Below are 14,931 nucleotides of genomic sequence, written 5' to 3' on the forward strand. Positions count from 1 at the left end.
TTCTCAATCTTTTGTCTACAGATGAATAACAAAGTTTTCTGATAGGTGTATTGTAAAAAGTAAGCGGTAAATGTAATTTCTATATATCCTAGTAGTGTATTCTCTTTCTTTGTTTAAGATTTATTAATAATTTTACATGTGTCATTGGAATATCGGTTATATTTACATATATATCTTCGTTCTGCCGCTAGTCTATCGCACAATTAAACACTGACGCGACGTTTCCAACTGTAGCCACTACCAAAGTTGAATGGTTGGTAGTTGACGGGCTCGCAGAGATCGAAATGGATTTTGGAGAAGAATATTTAATGACATTGTTTCTTTTTCGTCCATTAAACGATGTTCGAGACGTCTTCACAATGTTCTTCTAAAGTTCGAGCGGCAGTATTTCCCAACCAGATTGCGTCATATCCATTCGAGTATACTTGTCAATGCTCAATTTGTAAAAAAAAAAGAAACAAGAAAAAAAGAACGAAGAAACGAAAATTACTCAATTATGAGTGCAAGTCTATTATACATGTCCACATTTGACATGTGTTCGTCTATTTTCTTTAAAGAACTTCCCACGTTGTAAAATGTTTCATGTGGATACTGCGAGCAGATGTGTCTTTCACATGGTCTTAGTATGACGTAGAGATCATAAATCAGTATCACCTGCCGTGGTCGATGCAATACACAGTATCACTACACCATGTCTGATCTAATTATTGGCTCTCTGTAGGATAGATAAATGTTGACCTGTAAGAAGTATGGTTTAATTTTGATACATGAGGAAAGGAATTTTAAAAAGGAAGGATTCTTGATAATCATGCATCAAATGATATCATTTGTAAGCGACTTAAGATCAAACTGAGAAAGGAAATACAAAAAAAATAGGATAGAAACATGTTAAGAAAGAAAACACAAATAAAACTTGAAATGCTCGAAATCAATGCTCACCCTTATTAGAAAACAAAATCATAACAAATGTTGAATTTATCATCTGAGATATTCTTGGAAAAAAAAATATATATATATATAATAATACATCTGTGATAAGTAACATATAATAGTAAAAAAAACAATAGGATCTAAAATTAAAAGATTGATTGAAGAGGCAGAATGAATAGATTAAGGTCAAATCAAATTTAGGTTTGGTCAAATCAGGTTAAAGGAAAGGTACGTTAATCGTTGCCGATGATGCATTGATCTTATTTTCTTGGACTACGCCGACGTCGGCCATCCCTGTTTCTGTCAGCACGTCTCATCTCTTCTAATCTGCGCGCGTGTTCAGCCATGTGTTGTCGTCGCATCTCTTCCTTGACGACTATCTACGATCGTTTAAAATTTTATAATATAATTAAATTTAAATTTTATAATAATATAGTTAAATTATATAATATAGTTTCATCGTTAATTAATTTATTTGTTTGTCAAAGTTTTCTGGAATGGAAAATTTTTAATTTTTAATCGACAAAATAAAGAATTGAATAACAAAATTGTAAAACAATTTCCTCAAAAGTATCTTCTTATACTGTACACGTACATATTTTATATTTACAATTCTGTTCCAATAAACATTTAAATATCTATTGAAACACTAGGTAACTTTCATCGTTATCTTTTGTAACTTTATAATGTGAGTTCACTCACCTGTTCATTCGTAAGTGGCAGCCAATATATGCAAGGTGTTGCCTTCGTTTTTCTGAAGAGGTCATCCAGGAGCTTAGCTGGCGGTGGATCATCCTCCTTCTTCTTAAATTTACGAGCTGGTGCCGATAAATGTGCGTCCAATGTCGGGCTCCGACTCCTCGCTCGTCGCTTCTTGTCGTGTTCCTTCTTTTCACGTTCCTTCTCCCTGATATGCTGTTGCCCATCCTCTTTGCCTAAATCCCATTCTCTCACTACAGTCACCTAGTGTATAAACATGTCTCGTTGAATTGAAAAACCCAAAATCCAATGTTTTAGATATCATTTTACCTTATTTATGAAAATTCTTACTTTAGTTGTGTTGATTTTTTCGTCGCGATTCCAATCTTGCTGCCATGGATCTGAAAGTGGCTCGATTTTGCGAGTGACTGGTTGTTCCTTGGATGATTCCCGCGCAACCTCCATATCCTCCTTCGTGGCATACTCCACATGGAGCTTCTTCGGATTCGACATAGGCCAAGAGATTCCGTGAAGCGCCTGTCTTGTTTCAAAGGCCTGATCCTCATTAGAATACTGTAATGTCAGAATAATCATGAAATATTAGACTTATACAGTTCAATGATAATTCTAGCATTCTATATTTTATATAATCGTACCTCAACAATACATTTGGATTTAATTCGATCCATCCAGAAACCGTTTTCCACGATGGTGCCGGTACGCGAAAGAAGCTCTTTAATCTGATTTAACGTAAAAGGGCGAACTAAATTCTTAATGAGGAGAATATTGGTAGGTTTCGATGTAGGCGGGCTCGGTGATTTTACATGCGGCATCTCCTTCACGATCGATATCTTCCGCCTTGTCGCTGCGTAGGAAGAATTGAAACATTGCATATCTCACAATCAAAGTAAAAATTTGTCGATTTTAACAAATTACAAATACGAATTACATACCAATGTGATTGTCCGCTTTTGCGTTGCCCTTTTTAGCAGTACCATTCTTCTGTAAGTTTTCGTCCGTTATTTTATTATCATTTGTACTGTCACTGGAATTGTGCCGTTTATCATTACTTTTGTGACGATCTTTGTCCTCGTCGTCGTCCTTCGAAAGACGAACTTCATTGATAGATAATGGCTTTGCACCCGGTACCAATGCCTATTAATATTATCCTTAGTAAATTTCTAAAATATATTCAAAAAATGAAAATAAGATACATAATAAAATTAAGTTACTTTGAGTGAATCAGTCGAGATGGAGAACGAGGGTGCGGTATCTGTGGAAAGCGCGGTCCCCCATCGACGTTTCCTCGGCACACATTTCGGTTCTTGTTCGCTGCCGTTTTCCTGAAATACATATCACTCAGGTATAATGCAAATTTAGAAAAATAAAATATTCTTTCACAATATTAATAGGGCGTTAAACATCATATACCTTATTTTGACTATTAGACTCATTGTCGACGTTTGCATCAACATCGTCTCTTTTCACTTCGTTCTTTTCAGATATCCTTGCCGAACTGAAAAACGAGTAGAAATTATTAAATTTTATACATATATTTATATACATAATTGTGCGGTATTGATCTTTTAATTATCTGCTTAGCATTTATATGTACAAGAAATAATAAGTTTAAATTATTTATTCAATTAAATATCGAAATTTAAATCGAAACTGCAAATAATATGTTCAAGAATTTTTTTAGTAATATCTATTAGAAACACACTATCTTACAATCTAACACATTTATCTGTACACTTTTTTCAAATAAAATTCTTTTGGTAATGAAAGATACTCATTGCACAAAGATAATTATTCTTACAATGATCTCTTCAAGTTGACTTTCACGGGCTTGTGAGCGACCGTCTGAATGCCGGTTGGTGCAGTTTGTTCTGATTTTTCAATTATATTTTCTTCTGATTTATCCTGCACAGTTTCACACTGCTCATCAATCTCCATTTTTTCTACATTGTTTGAGTGAGAGTTTGTTCTTTCCGGCGAAATTGATCGTTCTTTATCATTTTCTTGTGAATACTCTGTACTTGGTTTCTCGTCTTCCTCTTCCTCTTCCTCTTCCTCCTCGACATAAGGTTTCGAGACTTTATTGTCAATTGTTTCATCTTCGGAATCGGGTGTCTCAGAATTAGACGAATCTCCATATTTGTTTCGATGTTTTCTGCGATTCGCACGTGGCGACGTTCGGTCGCTACTTCTACTTCTTTTAGGGCGCGACTCATCGTTAGAATCGGACGACGAGTCCACCGGACGATGCGTTTTCGCTTTATCATCCTCCTCATCCTCACTACTAGTGTCTCTATGAACATTTTCCACATTAGCCTCTTGGCTGAATATTTCTGTTGATTTTTCCTTGATTTCTTCCACAGACTTCTCTTCCTGAACGGTAACAGCAGCAGCGGGCTTCTCGCAAAGATAATCGCCGTCTGCACTAGGAGTCAGCGCGGTTGTCGTGCTACCCGGTTTACCAGATTCGTTATCAACGATTTCGGCAGCGCAATTTGCCTCATTTGAATCACCGTGCTGATCTATGTTTGGTTTATCGTCAGACAACAAGTTGGCTGAAGTGGTTTCAGGCAGGATCTCCTTGCTATCACTTACCTCTTCGTTGGAGTCCTGACCTGGGTATGAAGAGGAGGGATCGTTCGGCTGTTCAGCGCTACTGAAGGTTCTTGTACAAGAAACCAGTTGCTCGTCCGCCGAGTCAGCCTCCTCTGCAACGCCCTCACCACCTTCTTGCCACTTGCTACTTGACTTAACACTTTTCCTACTCGAAGATGCTGTATCTGATGATGCTTCTGATGTGTTGCGCTGTCTACATAACTTCAACTTCTGTATCTCGCCTGGTGATGCATCCGCCCTTGCTACTTTCCATACAGAACCGCCGTTATCTTCTTCATTTTCTGGTGAATCCACCTTCGCGTCTTTCTCAGTAGACGAGACTTTCTCTTCGCGTGGCATCGGTTCCAATTCCTTACTTTGTAGGCGCGTTTGTACGCTTGTCTCCTCTACTTCTTTGGGTGGAGCGGCGCTTTTAGCCGCATCTTCGATAAAAGCATCTTGCTCAGAAGGCGAAGTGGAAGGCGATTTCTTCCGTCTACGCATTGACTTTCTCGTTGGTTTCTCGACTTTCTTCTCTGGCGATCCCTTCGCTTTATTTCTTTCACTCTTGCGCCTCATTCCTAAAGAATAACAAAATTGTTAACAATCATGTCATTTAATTTATTCAGTTAGCTGTGAAATTACAATGTATAATCAACTATAGATTGTTTATATGTTATGTCACTGTTTTTACGTATAATCTCTATCACAATATAGATCTTATAAATTCTTAATACAGCTTAAAAATAAAACATTATTCATCATAAGTAGTATCGCAAGATTTGCATTTTTTTTTATCAATTGAGGCGTCAAATTTCCACACATACACACGTTCACATATATTGCCTCCATATTCATTTCGCGCGTCGCGATCTAATGATGATTGGCGGAAATATACATTCGGAATCATTAGATCTAAATCTGTATCACTCGGACCGTCATTTCGATCACCTTTTTTTACAGATTAGTATTCAGGAATTCGTACGCATTGCCGTCAATCGCTCGCCGCAGCCAAGGTCGAGGTCTCCTCCGTACTCGTCGATCGATCTAACGCATTCCGGTTTGTGGTTATCAATTATCAGAATAAGTTCGCGCGTCTCCCTCGGCGGCGGCGATGACTGCGACAGTGACGGCTACTCACTCGAGTTTCTTATGCTGCGTTCCCGTGTGTTTAATTAAAGACTTCGTGCCGACCGACAGCCTTGATGACACATAAATACGCCGCGCTCTCGACGAGAAATTGTGATCCCGACGACGCTATTCAACAATTCTTTCCTTCCTTGGTTCGTTCGTGCAAGAGCCACCGTACAACCATTCGACGTTCGATCGACCACGAACCACGAATTCGCATTTCACTAGATAGCGACTCGATGCACATTTTCCGCAGATGTATGGCCGACGTTCGGTACATTTCATCCAATAGAGATAGTCTCCGCAACAAAATGTATAAAATTTTTAATAAAATTTTTCATTTTGTAAGACATTTATATACACAAATATGTATTATATAAATATGTATTATATTTGTGTTATACATAGAATTAATCATGTTATAAATATATATTACAAAGTATGATATAAAATTTAATATAAAACATTTAACAAGAGAGTATATTATAAAATGTGTTACAAAATATATATTATATAAGTAATTTTATATTACACATAAAATTAATTATATATTTTACAATATATTTACAAATATATTTTACAAAATAGGATACACAATTTATTACAACATATAATTTGTAATTTAATAGTGTACAAAATAATTTATTACACGAAAATGTCCAATATACCTACGTCCAATATAAAATTTATTAGAAGCTTTTAGATCAAACGTAGCTGATAGTCTATCACGACCAAAAGAATTATTAATAAATTTTGATTACGTCTCTCTCAATTAAGAGAATCTGAAATTTTAATGAAATTTTGTGTTATTTCACGTGGTCTTTCAATTTGGTATTTTTCATTTTGGTAATATTTATTGAAGTAATATACACATATATATTTTATTAAAATACTTTTTTATTGAAATTATTAAAACATTAAATTTTTTTTCGAAATAAAATATACATTTTAATTCTATATATACGTATATATTACTTCATAATATATGCTAAAGTGGAAAAAGATCACGCAGCTAATAATATCTAATAAAACATTAATAAATCTATTATATGTTTCGTACTTTTGAGATTCACGATTATAGATCTAGCACGGACACGAACCACAATTTGTGGATCTAGCACGGACTCGAACCAATCGGTCGTTTTACCGTGGCACTGGAAAGTGGATCCAGCCACGTAGTTCTGAAAACTCAATTGTGGATCCAGTTAGCGCCACTGTACGGCGGGAAAAAAGCATTCCCTAAAAAACGGCGGCATGACCCCTCTCATTCTTCTCTCTGTTAATATAATTAAAGAATATATTATTTCTGCTCTCTTTGATCATTAAATTTACACTATTATATAAATGTGCTTTTTAGATAATTGTAGACTAATGGTCGGTATTCATAGTTTGATCTCATATTTAAGGTCATCTTAAGATTTCGTTCAACCAATAAAATGATGCATGTGGCTATACTTCATTGGTTCAACGGGATCTTAAGATCGGACTGAATACCAACCTATAGGCGTTCGGGGGAGACACTATTATAGCTAGTATCATTCTATCTTTGTTACTCATTAAAAGTTGAACAAAGATAGAACGACGCTATTAGCGCTAATAGCGTCTTTCCGAACGCGCCTTATTTAGAGAATTTCTATTCTGGGGAATTTTCAATACATGTAGTAGCCAATCAAAATACGTAAGTGTCCACCATTAGCCAATGAGATCCAATTCACTAAATATACAGTTTACCGATGAATATCTAACCTGATATAACTGAAAAATATAGTTATATGTATACTTGTACGTATTACGTACGTGAGTATATTTGAAGAAATATTATCTAATTTCTCCCTCTCATTCTCTGAACATACGGTTCTCATAATATAATCAGCATTGGTATTCTCACATATTTTTCGTGACAATTGTCACACAGCAGATAACTGGCAATGGCAGCATTATTTCGCATGAATTGCGTGCAAGGTTTGCGCAGAGGGTTAGCTCTGATAACACCTAAGGAGACAACAATATATCGGAGGATAACGACGACACCGAGATATTACGATGATGTGAAGGAAAAAACACCTGTCAAGAGAAAGTGGGTGAGTTATGGCTTCAGCGAGATAAACGAGGCAGAAGATCGTCATATCCTGCACGTGACCATGTTCGTCGTTGTAACTATAGTCTTTGTGCTTGGAGGCACTGTCTTGGGTTATCTGCCTGATGTCAGAGGCAAGGACTGGGCACAGCGAGAGGCATATCTGCAACTTCGTTATAGAGAGGAACATGGTCTTCCTCTCATCGATCCTAATCTAATTGATCCATCTAAAATAACACTGCCAAGTGATGAGGAATTAGGTGATACCGAGATTATTATTTAAAGTGTGTTGACAATGCTAAGAATTTTGCTTGAAATTCAAGTATTGTTGCTGCCTATCTATGTATCAACTTAGTATACTTGTTATAATATTAATTGAGGATTATGTATTTAGAATAAATTCTATTATGGATTAAAATATCTCTTCAAATTTAAAACAAACCTATAATTGTACCATCTCTATCTCTTGCAGTCCTCAATTAAAATAAAATGTTTTGAATATAAGTCTATATATCTATATAAATATACTATATATGTATTGTTATATTTTTATTTTTTTTTGTTTTTAATATTTGTATAATTAAACATACTTGTAGATCAGGAATTTTGTGTTGCAATACATAATTATTATCTTGTTTTATTTATGTACAATATTACAATACTATATTAATTATATTATTTTCTTTAATACACATTAAAAAATTTATTATGCATTGTATATTCTTGATATTTATGAAAGAAATTAAAATTAATTTTATCAAGTCATAACTGAATTTAGAACAAAAAATTAATCCGGTTTTATTTCACCATCACGCTTAAAAGTATGTTTTATTAAAGTGAAAATCACATCCTCTTTTTTTATTTAATTTTTAAGAATGCACACTCTACTGTGTGAACGTTGGTGTCAAGGTTGGAGCGATAGTGGTAGTAGTAGTAACAGGTGAAAATTGGTTTTGTTGTTGAAGAACTGATGGATAGAGGGAAGTATTTTGTGGGAGAGAGGCGCTAACTGTGATAGGTGGCATTCCTGGCAGTGAGATAGGTGTCGTCACAACATGAGACTGACAATGAGGCACGTTAAATCCAGTAGTCACAGTTGTACTATAGACAGGATTTTGTTCTCTTTGCAGTTCTGGAATATTAACTACGCTCGCACCTTGAACAAAGTTCTGTTCTCTTTGTTGTCTTGGGACATTGATTGATCCAGATGATGTTGCTGCCGTTGTTTCATAAGAATTGGTGACGCTCGTAGGTAATGCTGTTGGTAATGCTGGAATAGTTGGCATGCCAGGAATATTTGGGGTTGCTTGATAAGAGCCTAAATAATTATAAGCAAATAAATCAATATCAGTTTAAATAGCTAAATGTTACAAAGATAGTAAGTTCAAAAATCTTTACCATTTTCTTCTTTTTCTACTAAAAGTTTTATATGTGTATAATAAGAATCTTGGAATAAAATTTAATAAAATCGTAGCAAAAACTTAGCAATATTTTACATTAAATTTATGTTTTAATTTTCATGAAAAGAAGCTATGAATAAAAACGGTTCTCTCTTAATTTCTTGAAATTTAGTTCGATTTTTGTACAATTCGAAAAACAATTTTAAATATTGAAAGAATACAATTTTGAAAGAATAAAGTTTTGTCATGCTTACCAGATGTGAAACTAACAGAAGGTTGATTTGAAAACATATGAGGAACTGAACTGACTGGTGTATAGCTACTAGCAGCACCAGTGAAATTGGGATGACTTGTTGTTTGTACTTGTAGATTTAAGCCAGGTAGATTTTCAATTGATCTAACTTCCTGTTCGCTTTTCAAATTTTTCATAGTGTGTTCAGAGTTATCCAATGCAGCGGTATAATTTGGTGGAACGGATAAGCCAGGTGGTGTATTGATAATTGGATTGATTTCTGCCACAGTAGTTGTAGTAGTCATTGTGGTAGTTACTGTTGGTTGAGTTTGTGTAGTAATCTTGACATTCTGAAATAAAAATATTTATAACGTAAAATATACAGAATTATATATAATAATAAAAATAATATACATAACATGTTGAAAAGAAAGAAAAGTATTTACTGGATAACTTGTAAAAGTTCATAGTGCATCTTCTTACCACATATGAATTAGCAGGTTTATGCTCTGGCACACTTCTAACAGGTATTCTGTGCAGATATCCATATCCAATTCCACATCCTAAGCTATTAAATAAGAATACAATAATAATCTCTATACATTGTATTATGATTTTAATAATTATTGTATCTCAGACATTTTGTAAAAAAAAGTCATGTACCTTCCTTCTCCACCCCAAGTATTATTAGGTGTAATAGTCACTTCTCTGCAGGAATCATCCTTAGTATTATATACATACAATTTAAGAGGCCGTGATTCGTGTGCCTCTATTAAAGTAAATAAATCTTCACTTTCATGGAGAATGGAATCTGCACCAATGATGTAATCAGTAAATGGTTGTAAGCCAGCTAACTCTGCAGGAGATGATGGATGTACTTCCTACAAATTTAGATATCAACTTTTTTCCACTGTGAAATGATACTTCATTATATGAAATTAATAATTAATGAAAGTACTCACAAGTACATGCCAAACGTTTTCGTTGGCACCTTCAAACGAACAAAACCGTATACTAACGCCCAATAAACCCTGTCCACCCCATGTCATACTTGGTACAATTTTTGTTCGTCTTACAGATTGTGTTTTACTACTATACACTGTAATTGTTAATTCCTTATTTACACCAGCCTTTAAAAGTTCCTTCAAGGTGTCATTATCTTGGTCCTATGAGGAACAAATATGCAGCATTTTAAAATGTAGTATATATTCTACTACAATAATTACTGCAACTGTACAAGAAATGCATTTTTATAATATATAGTAGAAATTATTAGTAAACGTACTAATCGAGTATTTCCAATTGCTACAATAAAATCAAAAAATGCTTCAAGTCCTGCTTGCTGTCCAGGTGAACCATCTTGAACCTGCAAAAAAAAGAGATACAAGTTATCTTATATATATAAAATATCTTGTACCTATTTATATTCTATTTATATACTTATTATTATTTCTGAAATTTTTAATAGATTTGTTTAAATTTAATAAAATTATTTAAACAAATGTTAAAACAAGGTATAATTTGATTTGTATCATTTAATTTTAAGTAGATTTTATTCTGATTGTATTGTTAGATTCAATAAGAAAAAAAATATTTAACATAAAAAATTGATAGAATTTGTGAAAAAAACTTACTTTTCTTAATATTTTTATCAAAGTAAATTTTGCATTATCCAAAGACCTCAAAATATAAAAACAATTTATTAAACTTTCTAATGTGTGATATTAAAAAAAAAGTAAAAAAAAAAAAACAAATGTATTATATATGGATGACATTTCTAGTAGTCACAATATGTCAAATTGAACCATGTAGACATAATGTGAATACATACTGATGTATAAGTTGAATAAGTTAATATGTTGTTACGTTTTATTGCTGGTCTTTCTCTACAATATTTATATAAACAAATTTTAAAAGCAAATGATACATTTGGAGTAATTAATAGTATATTTGGAGTAATTGTTCTTGACAGATCCATCTTACCCTTAATACATGATAACCTTCTGTTCCGCCTCCCGGTATCTCTACGCTGTGAGACGATCCCATTTCTGCCGAGAGCTTCTTAAGTCACTTGAGACGAGCAAGTAAAAGACATTAAACCAATTGTTAATCGCGCGAGACACTTGCAGACACCAAACAGCAAAAATACGTGGCAAGGGTATTAGAACGCAGCTATAATGACGTCACAGCCGCCATGCGGCATAATCTGGTGATGTTGGTTGTGTTCAACTTTATCTTTCAAATAGTCCTAATAATAATGGAGCATCTTCAGCGAACTCAACCGCTTGATAGTAATCGAATGTGATTGGTTCTTACTTTTAGATTTTGTTAGTTCTAAAAGTAAGAGACAATCACATTCAATTACTACCAAGCAATTGAGTCCTCTTGCAAAATTACATGATCGATGACATAAAAGATAGCAAAGTACACTAGATTCAGATTCAAATATTGTAGTGCGTAACGGAATGCGTGTTTTGTGTGTATAAAAGTTGCTCTAAACCGCTTTTAATACATTCAGTAAGTTTTTTATTAAAAATCTAAAGAAGAGATTTATCTTTCACAAATCTTTTCATAAGTTGTGTGTGTATGTGTGTGCAACCCTATTTAAAGTAATGAAAAAATGTTCATATGTATATTGTTATTTATATTATTCATTTGTATTATTATTTATATTATTGATAATATACACATACACACATTATATTTAATATAAAGATTTCTTATTGTATTTATTATATTATTTTTTTTAGAATCAATTAATTTGCAGATAACAGAAAATCGACATGGATTTTTCTATTAAAAAAATTAATGATGATTTATTGGACTGTGGATTTCTATCAACTATTGAAGATCTCAAAAACCCAACAGAAGATTATGTTGTGAATTTATTAAAAGCATTTTTATCAAAATTTTGTATTGATGTCAACTTAATTAAGCAGGTAAAACTTTATAAATTATTTGTATATATATGAATTATATAAAATATTTCTTTTTCTGAAAAATAGTAACATACATATATATATATATATATATATATATATATATATATATATATATGTTACTATTTTTCAGAAGTATATAACACTTATTAATATCTGAACAAAATTTTACAGCCATTTCCGGAACAATATACTGTTATGATGTGTTATGAGGATTCTGATTTTATCAATCTGATAAACTTATACGCAGCTGTGACACCAATATTAAATAGGATATTTCTAGATGATTTTTGTTTTACTGACATCACTAATCCTAATAATAATCCTGGTGCAACTAAGCCTGGTATAAATTTCAGTTTAAAATTTTTTAAGTTCATTATATATACATATAAATAAATTAAGAAAATAAGGTTAATTTGAACTAAGCACAAAGTCATATACATAAACATGCATAAGTTTATAGCTTGGCTTGTATTAGTTCATTTTCTTAATTTTGTATATATATATATATATATATATTATATATATATATATATACAATTTTATATAAAATTTCTTGATATTACAAATTTTATAGATAAAAAGAAACATCGATTTAAAAGACAAGCAAAATTTCTTGTCAATTTTGTATTGTATGCAATACGGACAAAAGTAGAATTTAATAAGAAGAATGATGAAATTGAAGCAACAGCAAGACTATTAGAAGAATTAAAAGAAAGGAATGTTCAAATTGTGGAATTGATTAATAATAAAGCTAGGCATAAATCAAATCAGTCATCTATGATAAACAAAGTAATGAAAAGGAATTTTTGTTAAGATATATTTCTGCTTTTAATTAACATTTTATTACAACATACAATAATATGAATATATATTTTTATATTAGCTGGAGAGTGACATACAACATATGCAATCACAAACAGAAAAACTTAATAAAAAAGAATTACAGCTTGACCAAATTAAATATGAAGTAGAAAAAGAAAATCAAATTGCCAAAGAGCAATGTGGCTCTGTTAAAACGGCAATGGGAAAGGTAATTATCTTTATTTAAACCTTGATCTTATAATAATGTGACATTTTTATTGCTAAAAAATTAATCTAATAAGTTTTAAATGCATGCAATTACAATATAATTTTTAGCTGTCCAAGGGGATAGCTGAATTACAGTCAGAAGTTGTACATTCACCAGAAGAATATCAATCCCGTTTAGATGAATTCAAGGAACAAAAGAAATTAAAATTAGAAGAACGTGATATAATACAGGAAGCCATTCAGGAAAAGAAACAATCCATAAAACAAATAGGAGAAAAATTAAATTTTGTTTTAAAAATGAATGACAAATTCTCTACTGTGATAGATGTAGATAAAGAGCTGATGTATGTTTTCAATTATGTTTATTGATGTAGATTATTTATATTATAAATAATTATTGATATATATTCTATTTTATATAGAAACAAGAAAACAAAATTAAATAATATTCAAAAGCAAATTGATTCATTGAATAACATATTGAATGAATGGCAGAATAAATTAACACTGCATAAAGATCAAATGAATAAAAAAATGAACAAACTACAGTTACATCGTGAAGAAGATATTATCCCACTGCACAACTTGTATAACCAACTGTTGAGGTAATATTGGTTAAATTTGATTTAAGAATAGATTTTTTTTAACTATTTGGATTATATTTTATTTGTGTACACATGCATACTTTAATATTATAAAGTTTTATATACATATATATTTATACTCTTTGATTATAAAAATAATTAAAATTAAATAATTATTGTTAGTGATAAAAAGGAACAGAAAGCCAAATATGATAAAAATCAAGCCTGCTTCAATGAAAAATATTTGAAAAAGAATAAATTAGAAGCAGACATTAAAAAAAAAGAAGAACAAACTGCAGTTTTTATTCACAATTGCCAGGAAATTTATGATAATGATATTGCTAGCGTAAGTTGTATTGATAATACCTTCATGTATGATAATTAAATTATAAGTTAATAAAATATTTATGCTATGTATATACGTATGTATACATATATACATACATATAATTGTGTATGTATATTTTTTAAGTAATGTATGAACTCTATTATAATATAGTTTTTATTAACATATAAACTATAATATATTTTTTATTTTAGGAACTCAAAGCTTTGAAGAAAGAATAGGAAACACTCTTAAAAAAAGATTTGTACCATATATTTAATAATATGTATATGTATCATCAATAAAAATTAAGAATAAATAAATATTTTATATATTTTATATATAATATTATAATATACATAATATATAATATTATATTACATTATAGTATATTAACATTATAATATATTATAGTATATTAATTTATATTATAATGTACATATCAATATATATAACATTATTTTATATGTTATATGTATAATATTATATAATATACATATGACAGTGCAATGTGAAGTTGGTTTATTATATTATCATTTATATTTATCAGTTATTATTTATATTTTGGCAAACTAGCATGAATAATATCATCTTTGCATAATATTAAATGATAAAAACTTCTCTAAAGGTTTTAAGAAGGAAGCTCATTCAAATGAAATTAAATCGAGAAATGTAAAATGCAAATCATTAAATGCGAGTCGAATGTAAATTATCAGCAGAATTGAGAACAGTTTGCAATTGACAGAACTACAAATGCAACTTGTTATTAACACGAAAAGACCTCAAACATGTGGATTTTTTGTGTAAAAATTATTTTTGATAATTCATAATTGATATCAAAAACTCGTGTGTGTGTGTGTCTGTGTGTGTGTATATATATATATATATATATGTATATGTATATGTATAGATATTGACATACATATACACAGTTTTAAATATTGTTTTAACATAGAAAAATAAAAAGTT

General features: G+C 31.3%; 4 protein-coding genes across 6 annotated transcripts; 2 read left to right on the top strand and 2 right to left on the bottom strand.

The window, feature by feature from the left end:
• Nucleotides 1-123: 123 nt before the first annotated feature.
• On the bottom strand, nt 124-5,569 carry Acn (apoptotic chromatin condensation inducer acinus). 2 transcript variants are annotated; one of them, XM_072895272.1, is made up of 10 exons: nt 5,384-5,569; nt 3,449-4,823; nt 3,061-3,145; nt 2,862-2,972; nt 2,583-2,784; nt 2,286-2,494; nt 1,981-2,202; nt 1,633-1,893; nt 1,163-1,310; nt 124-738 (listed from the first exon to the last, which is right to left on the bottom strand). In XM_072895272.1, the coding sequence occupies exons 2-9, from the start codon at nt 4,819-4,821 to the stop codon at nt 1,191-1,193; spliced, it is 2,583 nt and encodes an 860-aa protein (XP_072751373.1). In that variant the 5' UTR covers nt 4,822-4,823; nt 5,384-5,569; the 3' UTR covers nt 124-738; nt 1,163-1,190. The 2 variants fall into 2 exon arrangements, with proteins under 2 accessions (XP_072751373.1, XP_072751372.1); XM_072895271.1 differs by having other exon boundaries at nt 124-1,310.
• A 1,556-nt stretch (nt 5,570-7,125) lies between these two features.
• Nucleotides 7,126-7,868, top strand: Np15.6 (NADH dehydrogenase [ubiquinone] 1 beta subcomplex subunit NP15.6). The gene has a single exon (XM_072896256.1). It carries the CDS (start codon nt 7,302-7,304, stop codon nt 7,731-7,733), a length of 432 nt encoding a protein of 143 aa, XP_072752357.1. The 5' UTR covers nt 7,126-7,301; the 3' UTR covers nt 7,734-7,868.
• A 283-nt stretch (nt 7,869-8,151) lies between these two features.
• Grasp65 (Golgi reassembly-stacking protein 2) lies at nt 8,152-11,275 on the bottom strand. Its single transcript, XM_072896255.1, has 7 exons — nt 11,066-11,275; nt 10,368-10,448; nt 10,045-10,248; nt 9,746-9,963; nt 9,566-9,650; nt 9,105-9,432; nt 8,152-8,768 (listed from the first exon to the last, which is right to left on the bottom strand). Exons 1-7 carry the CDS (start codon nt 11,126-11,128, stop codon nt 8,335-8,337), a joined length of 1,413 nt encoding a protein of 470 aa, XP_072752356.1. The 5' UTR covers nt 11,129-11,275; the 3' UTR covers nt 8,152-8,334.
• A 194-nt stretch (nt 11,276-11,469) lies between these two features.
• On the top strand, nt 11,470-14,298 carry LOC140667759 (uncharacterized). Of its 2 annotated transcripts, none has more exons than XM_072895979.1 (9): nt 11,470-11,599; nt 11,850-12,021; nt 12,196-12,364; nt 12,599-12,813; nt 12,908-13,054; nt 13,162-13,397; nt 13,476-13,658; nt 13,821-13,983; nt 14,178-14,298. In XM_072895979.1, exons 2-9 carry the CDS (start codon nt 11,866-11,868, stop codon nt 14,202-14,204), a joined length of 1,296 nt encoding a protein of 431 aa, XP_072752080.1. In that variant the 5' UTR covers nt 11,470-11,599; nt 11,850-11,865; the 3' UTR covers nt 14,205-14,298. The 2 variants fall into 2 exon arrangements, with proteins under 2 accessions (XP_072752080.1, XP_072752079.1); XM_072895978.1 differs by having other exon boundaries at nt 11,474-11,599; nt 11,833-12,021.
• Nucleotides 14,299-14,931: the final 633 nt, after the last annotated feature.

This window comes from Anoplolepis gracilipes, chromosome 7 (genome assembly GCF_047496725.1).
Source record: "Anoplolepis gracilipes chromosome 7, ASM4749672v1, whole genome shotgun sequence".
Taxonomy (NCBI): Eukaryota; Metazoa; Arthropoda; class Insecta; order Hymenoptera; family Formicidae; genus Anoplolepis; species Anoplolepis gracilipes.

Excerpts from the sequence above, each read along its gene's own strand:
- Acn (XM_072895272.1), bottom strand. The coding sequence starts at position 4,821 with ATGAGGCGCAAGAGTGAAAGAAATAAAGCGAAGGGATCGCCAGAGAAG. Across the intron at positions 2,495-2,582 it reads AAAAGCGGACAATCACATTG|CGACAAGGCGGAAGATATCG; the intron begins GTATGTAATTCG and ends CTTCCTACGCAG. Across the intron at positions 1,894-1,980 it reads AAAAAATCAACACAACTAAA|GTGACTGTAGTGAGAGAATG; the intron begins GTAAGAATTTTC and ends TTTATACACTAG.
- Np15.6 (XM_072896256.1), top strand. The coding sequence starts at position 7,302 with ATGGCAGCATTATTTCGCATGAATTGCGTGCAAGGTTTGCGCAGAGGG.
- Grasp65 (XM_072896255.1), bottom strand. The coding sequence starts at position 11,128 with ATGGGATCGTCTCACAGCGTAGAGATACCGGGAGGCGGAACAGAAGGT. Across the intron at positions 10,249-10,367 it reads CAATTGGAAATACTCGATTA|GACCAAGATAATGACACCTT; the intron begins GTACGTTTACTA and ends TGTTCCTCATAG. Across the intron at positions 8,769-9,104 it reads TTCTGTTAGTTTCACATCTG|GCTCTTATCAAGCAACCCCA; the intron begins GTAAGCATGACA and ends ATAATTATTTAG.
- LOC140667759 (XM_072895979.1), top strand. The coding sequence starts at position 11,866 with ATGGATTTTTCTATTAAAAAAATTAATGATGATTTATTGGACTGTGGA. Across the intron at positions 12,022-12,195 it reads ATGTCAACTTAATTAAGCAG|CCATTTCCGGAACAATATAC; the intron begins GTAAAACTTTAT and ends AAAATTTTACAG. Across the intron at positions 13,659-13,820 it reads TTGTATAACCAACTGTTGAG|TGATAAAAAGGAACAGAAAG; the intron begins GTAATATTGGTT and ends AATTATTGTTAG.